General features: G+C 44.6%; 1 protein-coding gene and 1 long non-coding RNA gene across 10 annotated transcripts; both read right to left on the reverse strand.

Annotated features, from left to right (window-relative positions):
- Positions 1 to 472: 472 nt before the first annotated feature.
- On the reverse strand, positions 473 to 6,049 carry LOC125506606 (uncharacterized). The gene is made up of 3 exons (XR_015603769.1): positions 1,603 to 6,049; positions 967 to 1,324; positions 473 to 885 (listed from the first exon to the last, which is right to left on the reverse strand). It is a non-coding gene; the product is annotated as an uncharacterized LOC125506606 (long non-coding RNA).
- A 1,567-nt stretch (positions 6,050 to 7,616) lies between these two features.
- LOC125506873 (elongation factor Ts, mitochondrial-like) lies at positions 7,617 to 16,848 on the reverse strand. 9 transcript variants are annotated; one of them, XR_015603768.1, is made up of 13 exons: positions 16,473 to 16,848; positions 15,826 to 16,102; positions 15,570 to 15,742; positions 14,758 to 14,838; positions 14,046 to 14,220; positions 13,732 to 13,916; positions 10,289 to 10,372; positions 10,031 to 10,156; positions 9,588 to 9,740; positions 8,748 to 8,849; positions 8,482 to 8,633; positions 8,267 to 8,342; positions 7,617 to 8,162 (listed from the first exon to the last, which is right to left on the reverse strand). XR_015603768.1 is itself a non-coding variant. In XM_087525307.1 (12 exons), the coding sequence occupies exons 2-12, from the start codon at positions 16,088 to 16,090 to the stop codon at positions 8,155 to 8,157; spliced, it is 1,428 nt and encodes a 475-aa protein (XP_087381433.1). In that variant the 5' UTR covers positions 16,091 to 16,102; positions 16,598 to 16,847; the 3' UTR covers positions 7,617 to 8,154. The 9 variants fall into 9 exon arrangements, 6 of the variants coding, with proteins under 6 accessions (XP_087381433.1, XP_087381432.1, XP_087381431.1 ...); XR_015603767.1 differs by lacking the exon at positions 8,482 to 8,633 and having other exon boundaries at positions 7,617 to 7,913; positions 8,083 to 8,162; positions 16,473 to 16,847; XR_015603766.1 differs by lacking the exon at positions 8,482 to 8,633 and having other exon boundaries at positions 7,617 to 7,913; positions 8,013 to 8,162; positions 16,473 to 16,847.
- Positions 16,849 to 20,645: the final 3,797 nt, after the last annotated feature.

Here is a 20,645-nt window from a genome sequence, read left to right on the forward strand (position 1 = left end):
AGAACAATGTGTTTGTTGCTCGGAACGGGGTTTCCCTAAGAAAGAGTTTCTCGATCGGGAGTCAGTCAAGAACCCATAGTGGAGTCGGCACCGATTCCACGAAGGTCGGAAAGATTGTGTAGTGTGCATGATGTGTTGTTGTTAGAAAGCAACGAGCCGGCTACTTATATGAAAGTGATGGTGAGCCTGGATTCCGAGACATGGCTGGAGGCCATGAGATATTTCTTAGTAAAAAATCATAATGGAACATACTAGAGCAGTCAACTTGTACATACTGTCCAGTTGTGTGTTACTTCTCCCTTCTAGAATTGAAGTGAAATGTGCGCTTTCATAATTCAACTGATACGTGGGTTTTTAGAACTGAAATTGAACAGTATGTCTGCAGCATGGAAATCAAGATGAACCAGCATGGTACAGCTATATCTCCAGCCATAATTGGTAATGGTATACAGTATTTCACAGGAATCGACAACCCTCAGAAAGCATCGACACAGCTATGTCATTAGTAGGTATATCAAGCAGCCATATCAAGTCTAGCATTGAAATTCAAGTCATACAAGCAGCCCTTGGTAGTCTGGACTGGAATTAACACTTCAAATTGAAGTACTGGCAGGCATGCAAGTCTGGCATCAACAAACATTGGGGGGAAAAGGAGATACGCTTGCAGTTGCTTATTCGTCTTGTTCTTCTACTCCTTGATCTTTTAGCAACAGCAGGGGCAGAGGCTTCTTCTTAATCTTTTTGCTTGACCCCAGACCACATTCTCTTGCACTAGCTTTCCCACACCACACGATCCTCGGTACTGAAGTTGGTAGAAGTAGGACCAAGTTGAAACATTTTGGCACTTGCTACTGCCATCTTCAACTTCTGGCGAGGAATCAAATGCTACAAATTTGTAACAATCAATGAGCATGAAAAATTCAAAAGTTTCGACAAATAAAGAGATTCATATAGAAGGTTGTGTACCATAGCTTTGTCATGTGCAACATGAGCTGATGGTTCCGCCATAGTCGTTGTTGCTGCTGCCATCTCTCTCTCAAAAGTCTTCTTATTGTGCTAGCACTGCATCTTATCTTTGTGTTAGTCCTTTGATATCTTTGAAGCTTTTGAGATTTTTGGTTTTTCATGTGGTTCCCTCCTCCCTCCCCACTAGGCTTACCAGGCATGACATCACACATAGGTGGAAGTGTCCATGGTCTAGCAGAGATAGGCCATGCAACTAGGCATGCCCTCGATTGGCTCCAAGCAATGAATCAAATGACCATGATTTTTTTCAAGCCCTCTGTAGTGTAGCGTTCCTCAATGTATGTGCACACTTTGACCACTGTAAAATATGCAGGACGATGCATGAGGACACGGCAGCCCAGAAAGTTGTGAGTATCTACAACTGCAAGTCTATTGTACTCTCTCCGTTCCTAAATATAAGTCCTTTTCAGAGATTTCAACATGGACTACATACGGATGTATATAGACATATTTTAGAGTGTAGATCATTTTGCTCCGTATGTAGTTCATATTGAAATCTCTAAGAAGGACTTATATTTAGGAATGGAGGGAGTATGAGATTGACAACGTAGCCATGCCCAAAGTATTTAACCTAACCTTATATCCATCTTTCCCGTTCCCCACCGCATGACAGTTAGTACCATACTGTGACCCAAGTCTAATTTTGTTGAAAATATTTGGGCAAATTCCATCTCACACACTTTGATGTTTGTTGTTAAATCCTAACCATCATCTTTCTTCTAATATCTTCTAATCGCTTCAAGCATGCTGTTGATTGGCAGGTATATATCTAGCTCCCACTATCCAGTTCTTGATAGATTTAGAAATATTGTTATGTTAGCAGTACACTAGTATATCTCTATTTGGTGGTCATGGTTCCTCTCCTGGATCTCGAATTCGAATTACAATGGATAAGAATTGAGAGAGGAGGAAGAGATACAAGCAGACGACTCCTGCCGTGCCAACTAGCCAAGTCTCTAATGACAATTTCCTTCCCTGTTTAACAGAGCCTGTGGCCCACTCCTTGCCTGCGTAGCGAGTGGACGGGTGCCGAATCCTCTTGCTTGGTCCACTGTCAGCGACGGAGCTCGAAGGGTTGACGTAGTCGTCGCTGACTTGGCTTGTGTCGTCTCTTGTAGTGGACTTGGTGGACCGGCTGCTAAAATTCTCACTCCCTTGAAGTACAGCTTGTCCCCAAGCTGTTGCTCGCGGAAACCGTTACTTTAGTTCGTCAAGATCCTCCCAGGTCGCCAAAGCTTCAGATTGCCCTGACCACTGTATCAGCCCTTGAGGTACAGCAGAGTGGCCTTCCTGTCGGAAACGGTGCTGCAATACTTTCACAGGAACAGCAAGAGCAGCACTAGCAGGAGGTGGCTCGGCTTCCACCTTATACTGTTCTCCCAAAGCTTTCTTCAACTGGGAAACATGGATTACAGGATGGATGCGCGAACCTGGAGGCAGTAGGAGACGGTAGGCAACATCGCCAATGCGCTCCAGAACTTGAACCATAATACTTGAACAACAGTTTATGATGCGCTCGCGGAGCCACTGAAGATTGTATATATGGCTGGAGTTTCAGGAACACGTGGTCACCAACCTGAAAGACACGATCAGATCTTCTTTTTTATCAGCCTGGTTCTTCATATGAAGCTTGATGGGTTCCAAATGCTGCTGCAACAAACGTAATGTCAGTGCTCTCTCTTTAAGCCATTCATCCACTTCAGGCACAGAACATGCATCGGCTGTAGTACTGCCAAAGTGCCGTGCCGTATGTCCATACAGAACCTCGAACGGAGATTTACCATCCAGAGCAGAATGCAAACTGGTATTATACCAAAATTCTGCCAGTGATAGCCATTGGGCCTATTTGACAGGACAAGCATGCGTAAAACACCGCAAGTAACCTTCCAAACATTGATTCACACGTTCAGAAGTTCATCTGTTTGGGGGTGCTGCGAAGAACTCATACGAAGCTTAACTCCAGTGAGAGAAGTGGCTGGTGAACACGCGATCTCGATCAGACACAATGGACTCTGGCATCCCATGTAGCTTATGCACATTATCCATGAAAGTTGTGGCTGCCACAGAGACAGTGAATGGATGGGAAAGACCAATAAAATGGGCATAACGAGATAGTTTGTCAACTCCCACCATGACACAATTGAAACGGCCAGAACGAGGCAAACCTTCGACAAAATCCATAGTGAGCATTTGCCAATACTGTGAAGGAACAGGCAGAGGTGCCAGTAGGCCAGGATATTTAGCTCTGTCAGGCTTAGCAGTTAGCACGCTGACAGACAGTGCACTCTTGCACATACTGATGCACTGAAGCCCGTATCCCTTTCCAATAGAAATTCTGCTTAATTCTTCGCAATGTAACTGGAATACCAGAGTGGCCTCCGAGGGGTGAGTCATGAAGAGCTTCCAAGATTTTGGTACGCATAGGAATGTTATTTGGGAATCCAGATACGATCCTTGTAGCGAATCAAGCCATCACGCAAAGAATAGTGATCTTCAGCCAGAACAGAGAGAGCCAAGCGAGCAATTCTTGAGCAACTGGATCGGCTGTATAGGCCTCCACAATATCCAACATCCATGTAGGGCGATCCTGAGTGACAGTGAGCAAACAACTATCAGGGGCAGGTCGCTGAGATAAGGCATCCGCGGCTCTGTTATGAATTCCCTTCTTATACTTAACCTGAAATTGCAATCCAAGTAACTTAGTGAACACTTTTTGCTGCCAAGGAGTGTGCAAACGCTGATCACCCAAATGTGCCAAACTGCAATGATCAGTAAGGATCAAGAATTCAGCATGTTGCAAGTATGCACGCCACTGCTCAATTGCTAATAATATTGCCATGTACTCTTTTTCGTAAGTGGATAGTCCTCTGGTACGTGGCCCAAGGCCTTTTCTGACATAAGCCAACGGAAGCCCTTTCTGCATGAGTACTGCACCCACACCTAAGTCACTTGCATCTGTCTCAATCACAAACTGAAGAATGAAATCAGGAAGAGCTAACACAGGGGCGCTGACAAGTGCTTGTTTCAGTGTATCAAAAGCCTTTTGGGTTTCAGATGTCCAGACAAACGGTACTTGCTTCCGGAGCAAATGAGTAAGTGGCTGACTAATGACCCCATATTGACGCACAAATTTGCGGTAGTAACCAGATAATCCCAGAAATCCTCACAAATCTTTCACTGTGGTAGGAACAGGCCAAGTTTGAACATCTGAAACTTTCTGTGGGTCAGTAGCAACACCTTCTTCAGACCACATACCCTAGATAGGCCACAGATCGCTGCGCAAAAGAGCATTTAGATGCTTTCACTTTCCACTGTTTGTCCTGCAAGATCTGAAGTACTTGACGGAGATGCTGCACATGATCCTCAAAGGTTTTACTGAAAACCAAAATATCGTCAAAGAACACCACTGCACAGTGACGACTAACAGGTGACAGGTCAACATTCGTCGCAGATTGGAAAGTAGCAGGCCCACCCGTGAGACCAAATGCCAGGACGGAAAACTCAAAGTGGCCATTGTGGGTATGGAAAGCCGATTTGAATTCCTCACCAGGAGCTAATCGAATTTGATGATACCCTACGCGCAGGTCCAGCTTGGTAAACCAAGAGGCACCCACGAGTTCATCAAGCAGTTCGTCAATAACAGGCAAGGGATACTTTGTCTTCATAGTGAGCAAATTCAACTGCCTGTAGTCGACACAGAGGCGCCAGGAACCCTCCTTCTTGCGCACCATGATGATAGGCGAAGCGAAAGGACTGGTGCTGGGCTTAATCACTCCAGAGCGAAGCATCTCATCAATTTGTTTCTCAATTTCCGTTTTCAGCTCAGGAGAGTAACATAGGGCCTGACATTGACTGGTTGAGCTCCAGTGATCAAAGGAACTTTGTGATCACAAGTTCTTCGCGGTGGTAGTTGAGTTGGTGCAGAGAAAACTTCAGAAAACTCATCAAGCATAGACTGAATTTCTATAGGCACTGCCACTGAATCTTGGCCTTGTACTACTGCAACTCCACCACGGTTAACTCAAACTCAGCAGGTGGATGTCCATGAAGCAAAATTCTCTGACCCGAATGATCGAAAGTAAGCCACTTCTGTTCCCAGTTAATCTGCATAGTGCCTCTTGCCGCCAGCCAGTCCATACCAATAATGCCATCATAGTGCTTCAACGGAAGGATTTTGAAATCTGATTAGAATTTGTGTCCAGCTGCTGACCAAGAACAGCGAGGTATATGTTACGTACATTCCAGATGTCCTCCCCCGGCAATCCTGACTTTTTGTGTGTTCCGTAATGGCTAATGCCCATCCACCGACACAGCCACTCTTGTGCTCGAGAAGGAATGGGAACTACCAGAATCAAGAAGAAATACCATCCAATGCCCTTGCAGTTGACAAGTGAGTTTAATAGCACTTGGTTCAGAAGAATCTGTCTGTGCTTCAGTGGATAATACCATGAGATCATCATCGCTATCATCAGAATCTAGCAAAGTAAGATCACAAAACTCCAGCATCTCATGGACCAAATGCAACTGAACTGTTGTATTACACTTGTGATCTATGCTCCATCGGTCGCCACAAATGTAGCATAAACCTTTGGCTCGACGATACGCCTTCAGAGTAGCCAATTTATCTTCAGGTTGAGCTGGCTTCGAAGGATTGTCATGAACAGTGTCACGAGTATCATCAGTGTAACTTGGACCGGCATGTGCGACTGGGTGCAGACGAGCTGGGTCTTGTACTGTATCCGGAAGAATTGATCTCGGTGTCTCCCTCTCCGACCACCTCCTGCACAGATGCAATACAGTACGCCGTGTCGAGGTCTGGAGGCCGCTGAACAGCCATAATAACACGAACAGCAGGCTTTAAACCATGGATGAAACTAGTGGTGTAATGCATCATGTCAGGATTAATTAGGCTCATATGCAGCAAGCTGATCCATCAAAGCAGAGAATTCAAGTATGCAAATCTTCAACAGAATCAGTCTGATGCAAACGCTACAGACGACGAACCAATGGATGCAAACGGTACAGACGACGAACCAATGGATGCAAACGGTACAGACGACGAACCAATGGATGCAAACGGTACAGACGACGAACCAATGTTTGGTGTTGATTTCGTCCAAAACGTTGAACTACTGCAGTACTAGTTGGCATGGCAGGAGCCGTCTGCTTGTATCTCTTCCTTCTTACCCATTGTATTGCTGAACCTTGCGCTGAACCTATTTATGCGAGAGCTTCTCTCTCTTGAATGAACTATATATAAATGTTGTTGCTCAAGTGCTATACGTGTGTCATTTCCTATGTAATAGTACTTATGATGCTCTGCCTGCCTGCTTCCTTCCTGTGTACGCAGGTCTACCCGGGCAGCAGCGATGGCGGCGCCCCCTGACTGGTACCCTGTGGTGCTAGCAGCGAAGCCTTCGATATTCTTCGTCGTGATGAGACCCAAGGGACCCCAGCAAAGGGTGATAATCAATAACATGGCGAGGCGGGCAAAAAGCAAGATCGGAGTCCAGCTTGCGGAAGCCATGGCTGCCCCCGAGAGCTATGCAACAGGGTTTGCCGTCGGGACCGTCGGCCAGGGCGTGTGGAGAAAGATCCTCATCAACACGAGCGCTCACATAATCGAGATGATCTACCACGCCACCCGGCGCCCGGTGGACACGGCGACGGTGAACTCTCTGTACGAAATCAGTGTCTACTGCTCCCATGCAGAGCTCAACTGGATCGCAAGAGGCCGAGCAGCTGGGAAAGCATGTGCCATCCAGTGTACCACGGACCTCTTGATCCTCATGGCCGACGCCAGTGATATCCCGTTGAGGATTGTGGATGGGCAGACGGAGCCGTGCTTGGAGGACCACCCGGCCCTGGTGATCAGCGAGGTCCTGGAGCCGACCCGTCCGTGCCTGCTGCTGGCGTGGCCCAAGGACGTGATCCACGCCTTCCTCCAAGGACACCAATGCGAGACGAGGCACATCAGCTTCAGTGCGAACCCCGCGGGGTACGACATGGAGGTCTTGGAGGCACAGGTTGGGAGCACTGCTGGTTGCTCAACCGGGACGGCCAGGCCATCGGCACCCTTCATGGCGGCTCCGGCGCATTCCACTCCTACTTTGTTGTGCCAAGGCACATGCAGGCCCTGCTTGCCACTGCGCGCCATAGTTGCTGCTCGAGAGGCGACTGCCGTCAAGGCGGCGTTTCTCGACAGGGTTTTCTCCGCCCCAAGGCGTGCCGCAGGGGTACCTGGCAGGCTCTGGGTTGATCGACCCGTGTTGTACAAGGACAGATTCGATTCCTAGTCGATTCTTTGTTGGTGCCTACATACATTTTTTCAGTAGAGCATCACATATATAGGCAACCGGTGTAGTGCTCTGAGTCTTGTTTCAGATAGTGCAGAGTGTACTGATCATGTCTGATGCACCTGACAACCCGGCTGGTATACCATCCAGCATAGTCTAGTCGTCACAACATACTACTGTACGTATTCATCATCAGCTGTTTGTTTGTTCTTTGCATGTACATGGTAACTACGACATATCATATGGCAAGAGAGAGGAGGATCTCTACATATGTTCCTTGAAATGCAAAACATATTGATCCGCTGTCAAATATTGCACTCTAGCATATATAGTTACCCGATTCATTCATCATCAGCTAAATCAAGTACTAGTGTTCAGGGCTAGTCAAAGAAAGCATATACTCTCAAACATTTGGACTTGAGAATATTCTACAACGGGTAGAACTAACAGCATCGCATAACATTGACACTAACATGTTTTGCTGATCATAAGTGAATTTTATTACACAAAAAAGAGAGTAGAAAAAACGGAGCTGCACGCGTGAGCAGCTTCTCTCTGCAGTCCGCATGATCACTTCTGTTCCATCGCCTCCTGCATGGATCAGTTGGTCACAGCATTGTTAAAAACAAGGATCGAAATCTACCAACTCATTAGTTGATCACACCATGTTAAAGAAGGATCCAACTCTACCGATTACGGCAGCGCCTATAAATTGCAGCTGCTGACAAATAAAAAACAAGATGAAAGATGGATCTCTTGCCAAAATAATTTCTCAATATCCTGGTTTTCTGGGTCCAACTCTAAAGCACGCGACAGTGAGCAATAAGCTGCGTCATACTCCTAAGGAAGGCAAGCACAGCGTCAGAATCAAATGGTAGCAGATATGAAAGGAGAAACGAAATTGTCAGTCTCAACTCTCCTAATGTACCGTCATGAAAATTCACCTGGGGGACCCATGCGAAGCCAGCAAAGGCTCCTGTTTGACAACAACTTGGCATCCAAGTTATCCATCTTCAGTGCCTGCAGCAGCAAACAAAACAGTGAAAAATAGCTGTTGCCACATTCCAGAAATGCTGCTCTGTTTAGATCAACAGTTTATCATTTGTTCTATACATACAAGGAACGAAAAATGAAGCTGTGACAAAAGAGCAACTCCCACCTGAAATTCCTCCCTATGAAATGGAAGACAAAGATGAATGTGTTTCCATCCTCATTTTTTAAACATCATTTTCTAAACATCATTTTTTATCCCCATAAATGCGATGAGATGTGCACATTGACTCGTCTTTCAACAGGTGTATATGCTGATGACTGGTCAATATTTACATGTTGCCAAGATGAATTAATGTTAATGATAAATAAAATAAACTGTAACTGAGAAACATGTTTCATGGCTGTAACAAAAAATGTAGTCTGAAGATCTACCTGTGTGTAGAGCACCGATACATTTAGATAATCCTGCTTCTTAAATGTTTCATCCGCTTGGCCTTTCAGCTCATACATCCTCTTTTCCACAAAATTGTCATCCTGGCAACTCATAATGACTTGAGTCTGATGTGTGTTAAGGATAAAAAGTACTCTAGCAAGATGTTTAGATCAAATAAACAAATACAAGGAACAGTGTTAATCAATTCATGATTTCAAAGTCCCGATTCTCACTTGCTATGCTGACAGGGAATGAGGTAAGAAAGCTATTTCAAAAAATGTTGGTTCACCTGTTATTTTAAAACAAAATCAGATTTAATCCAATTACTCCCTCCGTTTTTATTTAGTTCGCATATTAGCTTTGGTCAAAGTCAAGCTTTGTAAACTTTGACTAAGTTTATAAACAAAAATATTAACATATACAATAAAAAATCAATACCACTAGATTCATTATTGAATGTACTTTCACATCATATAGATTTGTTATGGTCAATGTTTATATATTTTTCTATAAACTTGGTCAAACTTTGCAAAGTTTGACTTCGGTCAAACCTAATATGTAGACTAAATAAAAACGGAGAGAGTACCATTTGAGCAAAGCAAGTTTTCCAATAAAGCCTCATCTAGATAAACTGATTTTTCAGCAACATAGCTTAGATAGTGATGCAAATGGAAGAAAACACAAGCGCGTTTAATAAGTCAGGAATAGGAAACTAAATTTGGGCGGTTTTTTATACATGAAGTTTTGGTTAAACATCAGACTTAACCCTGACATTGTTCAGAGAGTTAGCATGGACAATACAGCCATATATGTGCAAGAAAAATTTGCAGGTGACATACCTCAAGTTGCTTGATTTCCATCTTCACATGACTAATGATTCCATCAACACTCCAATTTGCCACAGTTGAAACAGGAGAGGTGGAAGGAAAGAGAATCTCAACGTCTACCGGTGTACCATACTCAGCAGCCAACTCAATTGGCAATCTACCAAACTGTTGAGGAACAGGAAAAGCTTTACAAAAGCAGTATTCAACATTAAGAAATAAGCACTGTTCTAGACGATCCATGCAGACCATATTGAATTATTGATTAACTACCATCATACTGTGTCAATGTAGTGGTAATATGTCACATCTATACATACCTGACCAAGTTAAAGACATGGCACAAGGGCATTTTATTTTTCTGTTGGAAATAGCATCATGTAGGCATATTTTACATCATAACCCATATATGTGTTGCCAAGCAAGACACAATAATATGTGATAGAGAGCATTGTTACCGTGTCAAAAACATTTGGGTATGCACCAGCTTCCAACAAGCACTTGATAGCTTCAGTTAAGCCCTTCTCTGCAGCCGTGACCAGAGGATTATCACAAGGACCAGCACCACTCACATTAGCTCCACCCTATCAGATGGAAGTGCAGAAGAAAAGCCAATCATACAGTTGTGTGATCGTCGATGCAAAGATAAATAAACCAAACATCAGTTTTGTAGAAATTCTACACTGCTACTGCAATATAAACAGGGGATACCATACCTGAATAAATAGCTTCACACATGACACGGCAGATTTATGTAATGCCATGCCTAAAGCTCCAAATATACGAAAAGCCTTGTTGGGCTGGAAAATAAATAAAGAACTCCATTTTCATGACAAAATATGAGATTCCAAGAGAATGATGGAATTTGTATGGGCAGAAGGAGCTGATACTTCTTTTTTAGGAGTATAGATTATATAGTTACATACTTATATGTACCTTTGCTCCCAATGATATTTCAGAGTTGTTGTGTGGGTCACTGGTCCGGTGGTCCCACCATGCCTGGTTTGGCTCACTCATTACAGCTACAGACAGGGCCTGTTTGGTTGTTTTATGAAGGTTGCCACTCTTTTGCCTAACATATCGAAGGTTAGATGATGAAAATGAGTGTCATACTTTGTTAGCCTAAGTAATCCTAGCACACTATTTTGATTCAGTGTCACAAGGGACCCAAGTTGCAGGAGGTGACCCTAACTATTGCATGGCACGGTTAGTCACCAACTTGCCTAAGTATTGGCATGGCACAGTTAGTCACCAACCAAAAGGACTTTTACAGGTGGGAACAATTGGAGAAAGTAGCAAAACCCAGCGAAAGGGAGAATTTGGAGTTAAAAGACAACATATCAAGAAAGAATTTCAATAGCACATCTGCATTGTGCTCCAAAAGGATCTTGAAGCCATTTCACCAGAAATCAAAACAAAGAAAGCCAGGACCTAGCTCCGCTCCGCTCTCCACCCTCCGCCGCGTCCCGCCCGCAGCCCGCTGGCCCTTCGGCGCCTCGCCAGGATGAGCTGCACCTCACCGCCCTCTGATTCCCCGCGTTCGCTTGGCACCCCATGCTCCGATGCCCGCCTCTGCCTCTCGGACAATGGATCTGAGGATGGGCCTTCGCCTTCCCCGCCTAGCTAGATCCTATGCCCGGGCCGTCATGCAGGGGTTGGGTGAGGACGCACCATCCGCGGCGCCTTTAACCGCCGGGTCTCCGGCTGCCGCTCCTGCGCAGGGGATGGGCATGGCCGCGCCTTTCGCGGCGCCTTTAAGCGTCGGGTCTTCGGCTGCCGCCCATGCACCGGGCATTGATGCCACCCAATGGCTGGCTGCGGCCATCAATGTCGGGGTCCCGGAAGCCGGCTACCAGCTAGTCGCCGACAAGCACGGCCAGGTTCAGATCCCACCCCCACCAGCCAAGACCACCACCCCCACCACTTCCACTACTCCTATAAAGATGACCTCGTCGGGCGCTGCTTTAGATGCCTTGAAGCTTCCCATCGTGTTGGCTCCTGCCCTAACCGCCTGCGCTGCATCCACTGCGTCCGCTTTGGCCACCTTCGCAAAGGCTGCCACTCCAAGCACCTCCCTCGACAGCCGATGCCACCACTTGACCCTCCTAGCCGCCGCCCTGCTCGGCTGCCGGTACCACCCAAGCCTGCCCCTCGCTTTCCGCTGCGTGATCGGCTAGTCTTCCCGCCGCCCGGCGCCACCCCCGTGCAGCCACCGATCAGCATGGCTTGCTCCTCTGCTGCGGGCACGGTGCAGCCCTTCTTCCTGCCCGGCGATGAGGACCGTGGTGCCCACACTGGGCACCACGGTCCTCCTGGACTTCACCCAGGAGATGGCGGACGAGGAGCTCCAGCAGCGGGCCATGGTGCTAGTCGTCTCTGTGGCGGCCGAGGGCATGTAGCCTGCCAGGGTCAGGGAGGCCATCCTGGCGGAGTTCTGGAGATCTCGCCACCGCGCACGTCTCACTCTTCAGGAACTCCTTCACCGCGCGCTTCTCCGACGGACACTAGCGGCGACATCATTTTCGAGCGCGGCATCTTCCACGATAACCAGGGCACACCTTTTCGTGTCTAGGACACGTTGGACCACTGCCTTCCGCGAGAGCAACCTGTGCCTTGCCCTCCGGCCCCATGATTCATCTAGAGCGGCGACAACGCATGGGCCTGCTCCCTCCAGCTGCAACATGGACTGCGGTGCCGGACGGCTCCGAGGCACCACACACTGTGTCGACCCACCCGTCTCCGCGTCTCCGCGACACGACTCCGCCCTGGGCTTTGACCCGGCACGCGCAGCCCCACCGCCGCCACATCAGCATCCTACTCCGCTCACATCGTCAGCACCCCCACCTGCGGCGCTAGTGGGTCACCATGGATCTGACTCTGGCCCTCCTACCACGCCCTGCGACGGCAAAGCCAAGAGCGGCGAGGCGCCGCCGCTCGCCTGTGTCCAACCCGCGCCAGAGAGGAAGGCTTGCATCGAAGACAACGGCAACTTCGAATCCCGTGGCCAGGGCATAACAGCTCATCATGCAGAAACTGGGCATCGACTCAGCTGAGGCTGAAGCCATGCAGAGATACGAGCTCGTTTTCAAGAGACCCGTGCCGCTCCACCGTCAGCTCAGCGTCCGTGCCGCTGTTGCCCCCAACGAGTGTAAAAGAGGCCCCGCCACCGCCGACGCCGTGCGACGCCCCCTAGCGGCAGCGAGGGAGGATATGTAAGAAACAAGTCGTAAATATACACACGCACATCAGACCCTCTCAATTCCTTCGCCAACTTCCATTCTTTCAAAGTTGCCAATCGTTACTTTACAACCGACCTCCTTTGACAAATCGCTCAGCAGGGTCTGAAAAGGATGATGCCAACAAGAAAAGCTATCAATCAGAGATCACAATTCGCAGCCGTAATTCAATCGACAAAGAAAAAGGTTTCTTGGCTTGCCTTAATGTTTGTGCTGTCATTAACGACGTATTTTTGCTCCAAAAGCATAGCTTCTTCGAGACACTTCCTCAATCGGCCTTCCACCATTTTCTCTATGGCCATTTGGGGTTTACCTGATCTTTCAGCCTAGCATGTTACACAACAGCATGCCATGTCCTTTGTCACGCAACTTGTTGGCATGCACAAGCTCACCCTCATATTAAGGATGGATACAGACCATGTCTCTAGAAGATACAAAGATACAGAAAAGGAAATTTTACAAAATGTACTCTTATATTTCTTTACAGAGGGAGTAGTTAGTCAGCAAATGGGAAATAATCAGTGTAAATGCCACCGACTTCTAAAACTGAAACCAACAGCCGTCCTGATATTACTCTACATCCAGAAATCACCCAATTTTGATATGATCAGGCTGCTTTCCATTCCATGATCTTTCTCATCTCCGATGCACATGTTTCCTCTTGACTTTAATCCAAACAGTGTTGCAAGCATTTATTCTTAGTCATTCCCTACTTTTTAAATTGTTTTTGTTTCTTCTGTATTGATAGTAGGAGGGCGTGTAAGAGCCAGATCATGGACTGATGACCTGTGCTGGTCATGTTTAGCATATAAGTGTGTGTGTCTATTTCTTGTGTCATGGTGAATGAACATACAACTACTCGGGCACATATGAGTATATGACTGTAAATCCTAGTAGTTCTAGACAATGTTAGAATAAGGTACCTGAGTTCGGAGCACATCACGTTCATTTTCCACAGCTGCAGCAGAAACCAGTTCCTTTGATAAGAATAATGGCCTTGCTGCAACAATATGCATTGCGATAGACGACCCAACTCTCTTGAGAGCGTCAAGGGGAGCACTGCTATCTTCTGCTTCTAGAGTGACCAGTCCAGCAACGCGACCCAGATCTGAAGCAAGAAAATGCATCAATTAAGTGAACGAGCAAATACGCCATTTGTCAAAAGCGATGAGTAGAAGAACGGCAAACATACAATCTTGATAAAACTTGGTAAACGAAAATAACACTGTCTGTGTACCTGGCTGAGGACAGGTATGCAGATAAGATGAAACGACACCATGTGCAGTCGTGGACAACATGAAACCTCTTCTAAGTTTTACGTTCTCCCCAACCATGGCAGCAACTTCCGTAACAGCATTCCGAACAGTTGTTTCACCACTGAGTTTAGGATGATCTAGGTTAATACCCATGCTCTGCAAAGATTGGTAGAAATGTAGTAGTTTCCCAAAGAAAAAGAAAAAAACAGACAAAAAGGAGGCATACATTTGATAAGTTCAGCTGTATTGTAGGCACTTCAGTTTATCATCGGACATTATTCGCCTAAAATTTTAGCGTGATAAATTTCCTGCCTATGTCAAAGAGATCCAGGGACTAAATGGCACTACAACCGAAAAACAGGTATCTAATTGTTCCTGAGTAATGCAACAGAAGAAAATTGGAAGTCCAACCAAAAAAACCAGAAGTAATCCCATTCCATTCACATGGTTGATGCTTGCCCAGAAGCTTAGATCGTATTAAGTCGACACATAACACTATAAACAAATTTGATCACAGAGCAAGGTTAAATTGAATATCAGTCAATATGGAATTCCATCTATTTTAAAACCAACACTTCAGAGTTCATAAACATCAACTCCAAACCCATCGCTGGTAGATGTCCTATATATGCAATATGTCGTGTACTGGAACTGCTCAGAAAAGGAATAAGAGAGAAACAATAGGTGTCACACCTCCAAATATGCAGGACTAAAAGGAAAAACTGATTTCCCGGGATCCTGAGCTGACAGAGCCATCTTTGCCAAGGATGAAGCCTGCATGGCAAGTGAAATTTGCAAGAGAAAAGGAAGTTATCAAAATTGTACATGTGGAAAAGAGATGCGTTTAATTAAGTATACTCCAGTGATGTGCCCAATACAATACCAAACGTTATTGACTTCCTAGCAGATAAAATGGCATGAACAGATAACTTAAAGACTACAATTAAACAAGAGTTCGAAGTTGGCATTTCTATGTATGTTTGATACACAACATGCACACATGCTTAAATGCACAACATATCATGCTAAGCATATCCAAGCAAGAGGGGTCAGAAATGGAGAAGAGATGCCCAAAAGTTCCTTGAAGAAAAAACAATAATTACGGCAAAAACATCAGTAAGCAAGACTTCGAAAATCAGGGGATAACAGTCAATATATTGAAAACCTAGCAACGAATCTGATGAGTTGACACAACTAAAAACTAAAAATGGGGCCTGGAGAATGATATTCTAAACTAGTGTACGGTCAAACAATAGAAACAACATGCTGCCCTCAAAGGACAACCATTGCAATTAAGAGAAACATTTAATTTAGCATCGATCCTTTTTTCCCAAAAATTGTGAGTTGATGCTTTTCAAGTCATGAAGAAATGCTTTCTTATGCCAGATAGTAACAAAATTATTTTGCTAATTTCCATATACTTATGCTGAGCATATGAATCTAAAAGAATTGCTCTAGCGCAACAACACGGTTCAACAAATCATGTCGCTGAGGGTGAAACCAACCAGATACTGGAAAACGTCATTTCTTGCCACAAAGTCGGTCTCACAGTTTAGCTCAACCACAACAGCTCTTTTATCATCTCCTGCCATAGCAAGCAAACCATCGGCAGCAGTCCGTGATGACTTTTTGGCAGCAAGAATCACCCCTCTTTTCCTTAGATCCACCTGTGCAGCCTCTGAAATAAATAAAAAGAATGGGTTAGGAAGACAAATCTGTCAATCAAGCTATGCATAAAGGCAATGAGAAGGAAGGACTAACCAATATCCCAGTCGCAACTAACTAGCGAAGCCTTGACATCTTTGATCGGAGCACACGTTCTTTCTCGGAGTTGCTTAATAAGGTTCATTTGCTCCGAAGGAGGCACCGCAGAGCTAAAGCTCCTATGAAACATGCCATCTTGTGGAAGATGATCGCTCAACGGATTAATGTGGAACATCGCAGAAGTAAACCCTTGAGCAGCTAGTTGCTGAGCACGAGACAGAAGCCCTATAGCGGGTCTTCTAGCAAGCTGACCCCAAGCCATTCTCTGATTGTGCTGCACCAAGGGCGGACAGACGCAAATCTTCAGAGAACTATATTCGCAGCGAACATAACAACAGCAGCACAATCAAGCACTTTTGGAGAAAATGTGATTCCATTCATCCACTACTGGTGTATTTCAACGGAACCATGGACGCATTTACAGTAATTGCACAGAGTAGTATCAGTTGTGAATATATTGTGGGGAAGAGGAATTCAGTTGAACTCTCATTCTTTTTTGGAAAATACACTGCTGTTAGTACTACAGCATGCAACAACCAAGACGAATTATGGTGCTAAATCAAATGGTAGTAGAAGGAACTGCAATGGTGTGATGCACATCATCATAGAGAATCAAAGAAATCAAAAACAAAAGGCATACATACATACAGCGGCAGCGACTTATCACCGTTGCACTAGCTAGCTCGGCGGCGAGCTGGGGGCGGAGGGGAGTTAGAGGCGAACTTGGGCGCGACCTTGAACGGGGCAGAGGAAGGGAGTTGGAGGCGACCTTGAACGGGGCAGAGGGTGGTCGGACGGCGGGCTTGAAGAAGGCCTTCAACCGACCGGGCAGAGGCAGGATGGGTCGGGGGCGACGATCTCCTCCTATGGTCCGGTCTGAAGACTGCAGCGCAAGGCGGCCGGTCGGTGAGCTAGCAGAGAGTGGGCGGGGTGGGTGGTGGCGCGGCGGTCGGACGGGGGCCGGAGGTAGGGGGCGGCGCCGGAACGGGAGGAGAATGGAGTAGATTTGTTTTTTTTTAGGGGCAGGAGAATGGAGTAGATGGTTTTGTGAATGGGACCCTGCAAGAAAAGCTCGAGACTGGTGAGCTGCTCGAGATCAACTCGTTTTTTGGCGGCTAGAAATTGACTCAGAAAGAAACAAAATGAACACAAACACTTTATGTAGCTCGATTGAAAAATGAGTTGATCTTGAGCCAATACTAGTCCACTCGATTTTAGCTCGATAACTTGGCATAATGTCATTCTGTTAAATGATCATGCCATGTATTAAATGAAAACATTATAATTTATTATCATTCATTCGAAGCTTAATTAAGTGTAGAAAGATTTAGGCCTTAATATGGTACGTAGTCAGCTGTATTGTGAGAAAATAAGTCAAATTACTCTGGAAATTTATATTATCATTGTTTCGATTGGAACAATATTTTTTATTGCTTTCTTATGTCGTGGTGTGTCTTATCTAGTTGGAATAATCATCATAGATTATATATTTTTGTTGTCTCATATTGCTCGAAACTAGTTTAAGATCGACTCGAGATTGTTACAAGTTGAGTACGAGTCATGTTTTACAACTTAACCTTAAGCTTCGCTTAATTTAGACTCACTCAAATTTTAATAGGAGTTAAGCTGAGCCAAGTTCAACTCGCTTTAACTGGACTCATTTGCAGCCCTACCTGTATGACGCACGTGTGCGTCAAAAGGAGCCAGCTTTGCTGAAGCCAGGCCTACTATAACCTCATTGTTTCTTTTTATTTTTCTATACTTCGACGCTGTAGCAACTGGTACTGTAGCATCCGGTTCACTGTATCTCCCGCTAGTTGGTCTGTTCGTATTTTGGCATTTTTGAAAATATTAATATATATGATGAACAGTTTTCAAATACATATCAAACATTTAGTAATGTGCGTTGAACAATTCTCGTATACGCATTGAACATTTTTAATGTACGTTGAAAAATTCATGAATACACATTAAATATTTTGTGTAATATATGCTGAACAAAAACCAAATATATAGAAAAAAAATAGTATTTCGTTGAACAAATTCTTAATTGATGAACATTTTTATAATGCACACTGAACTTTTTGTAATATACCATGAACATTTTCTTAATATATGATCAACATTTTGTATACACATTGAACATTTTTGTACACACTGAAGTTTTGCATAATACTAAAAAATATAAATTAAACATAGAAAAATAAAATGGAAAAAACAAAAGAAAATACAAATAAACAGGAATAGAAAAAAGAAAAAGGAAAAAATTTAGAAACAGCGAACCTCGACAGTGGGCCGGCCCAAACTGGGTGACGAGGGCTGGGCACCTTCAGCGAAGCCACAGCTCCTTAACTAACGCATGCGTTTGTAGGACGAAATCATTAATTAAGGAGCACTTTCTCAAATGTCACTCCCTCCTTTCCAGGTTGCGACAAGTACTCCACTTGTCGCAACCTGAAAGTTTTTTCTTTCTTTCATAGGTTTCCTTATTCAAAATATTTTATCTTTTAAATTGTGTGTTCAAATCTTGAACCATTTTCATCGTTAGCGTCGAGATCGTCAAAATTAGATACCATGTTGATAGGTTTTGACGAACTTTTTTCACGAAAAAATCAAACCGGGAGAACTTTTTGTTTTGATTTTTCGAAAGAGGCACGATTGTACCTTTCGTAGAAGCAAATCCATGCCTCCACGAGAAGTAAAACCGTGCCTCTTGCAGAAGAAAAAATGTGTTTTCTTTGTTTCCGAGAGGCACGGCTATGTCTCTCGCAGAAGGAAATCCATGTCTCTCGCGGAAGCAAAATTATGCCTCCTGCGGGAGGGAAAAAAAGAAAACATATTTATTCTTTTCGTTTTCGGAGAGGCACGAACATACCTCTCGTGGAAGGAAAAAATATTTTTTTTTCATTTTCGAGAGACGCAGCCATGCCTCTCGTGGAAGCAAATTCATTCTTCTCGTAGAAGAAAAACCGTGCATCTCGCGGAAAGGAAAACACACATTTTTTCGTTCCTAAGAGGCACGGTCATGCCTTTTACGGAAGCAAAAAAAATGTTTTTCGCACAACCTTTTTTGTTCAAAAACTAAGAAAAATCGGTGAAAAATCAAAAAGTAAAAAAAATCATCTAAACAGATGAAAACCTATGCAAAAAAATAGAAAAACAAAATTCGAAGGGAGCGCCCACACCACGACACATGGCAGCGGTTGAGAGCGTGCCATATGACGGATTCTCAGCCCACCCTAGGTGACCGTGGTGAGGCTCCCGAAGGAGTACGCCTTCGTTAGTTGCTCCCCAAATAGAATCGTTGTAGTATAGTCACCTTTTTCTCAAAAGCAAAAGTAGTATAGTCACCAAAGTTGGCCAAGTGGGCCAGCATGGCCCAGCCCACGCTTAAATGGCCAGGCACGACACAACTCGCCTAGGCATGTTTTAAGTGAGTTGTGTCGTGCTGGCACGTGGGCCTTGCCCTTAGGCCCAGGCACACGCCACACTTATGAAATGGGTCGGCTCACATTATGCTTAGCCCTAATGGGTCTTTTTTCGTGAAGAAAGTTCATGGAAACCTATTAACATGATATCTATTTTCAATAATCTCGACACGAGAAATCTAACGATAACAATGATTCTTGATTTTTTTTTGCGCTATGAATGATTCTTGATTTGGACGCACAGTTTAAGGGATAACACATTTAAAAAATATGAATCTATAAAAAAAGACAAAACTCCCAAATTACGATAGGTGGGACACATACGATGCGTCATTTGCCACCATTAGAGAATGTGAAAAAAAACATTTGCAATGCATGCCCCTTAACTAGTGATTTCGCCAAACAATCCTTAAGGCAAGATAAGAAACTCACAAACCAGGTATTGATTTGACTGGCTTTTTCAGGCAAGATTTGGCGTTGGCCTTGGCTAGTGTCGCTTTGGTCGAAATCACTAGTTAAGGGTTACCCTTTGCAAAGTTAGCTCCCACTTCTCACTGGTTGACAAGTGGTGGACTGCATATGCGTCACTTGTCATAACCTGATAGTTTTTTCTTTCTTTTTCATAGGTTCGTTTTATTCAAAACGGCTTATCTCTTGACCGTGCGTCAAAATCCTGAACCGTTTTCATCATTGAATTTCTTCTATTAAGATCGTCGAAAATAGATCCCATGTTTATATGTTTTGACGAACTTTTTTTCCTGAAAAAATAGAAAAACAGAGAAAAGAAATACCAAAAAAATTAAAAGAAAAAAATACCAAAAAAAAACACCAAGTAAACTGGCATCCAGAAAAAAAATGACAGAGGAAAAATGGAAGATAGAAAAACTAGAGACTCGATAGCAAAAACAGAAGAACTAAAACCAGAGACTCGAAAGCCCAATCGCGTTTTTTCAAAAAAAAATCACTTTTCATGGGAGCACATTTTTTTACTCTTTCAGAAATGCATATACATCTGCATCTCACATAATTAAATTCGTGCCTGCACGAGAAGCAAATCTATATTTTCCGTGAAAACACAAGTTTTTCCCTTTCCGATAAGCACAATTGTGTCTCTCACGGAAGCAAATCCGTGCCTCCACAAAAACAAATATGTGCTTCTCGTGGAGCAAATAAAATCGCGCTAATGTTTTTTTTCCAAAACCTAGGGACTACCACGCGAAAACCGAAAAGCCGAACCTCCCCAACTCTAAACCCGAAGACGCGTATAGGAAAATAGAAAAGTAAAATTCAGAGGGAGCGTCCTACATGCGACATGTGGCGGCGGCTGGAACGTACAACTTGACGTGTTTCGAGGCCACCGATAGTGACCCATAGAGGTCTCTGCAAGCG

The sequence above is a fragment of the Triticum urartu genome, chromosome 5A (genome assembly GCF_056163025.1).
Source record: "Triticum urartu cultivar PI428250 chromosome 5A, HENAU_Tu73, whole genome shotgun sequence".
Classification (NCBI taxonomy): domain Eukaryota; kingdom Viridiplantae; phylum Streptophyta; class Magnoliopsida; order Poales; family Poaceae; genus Triticum; species Triticum urartu.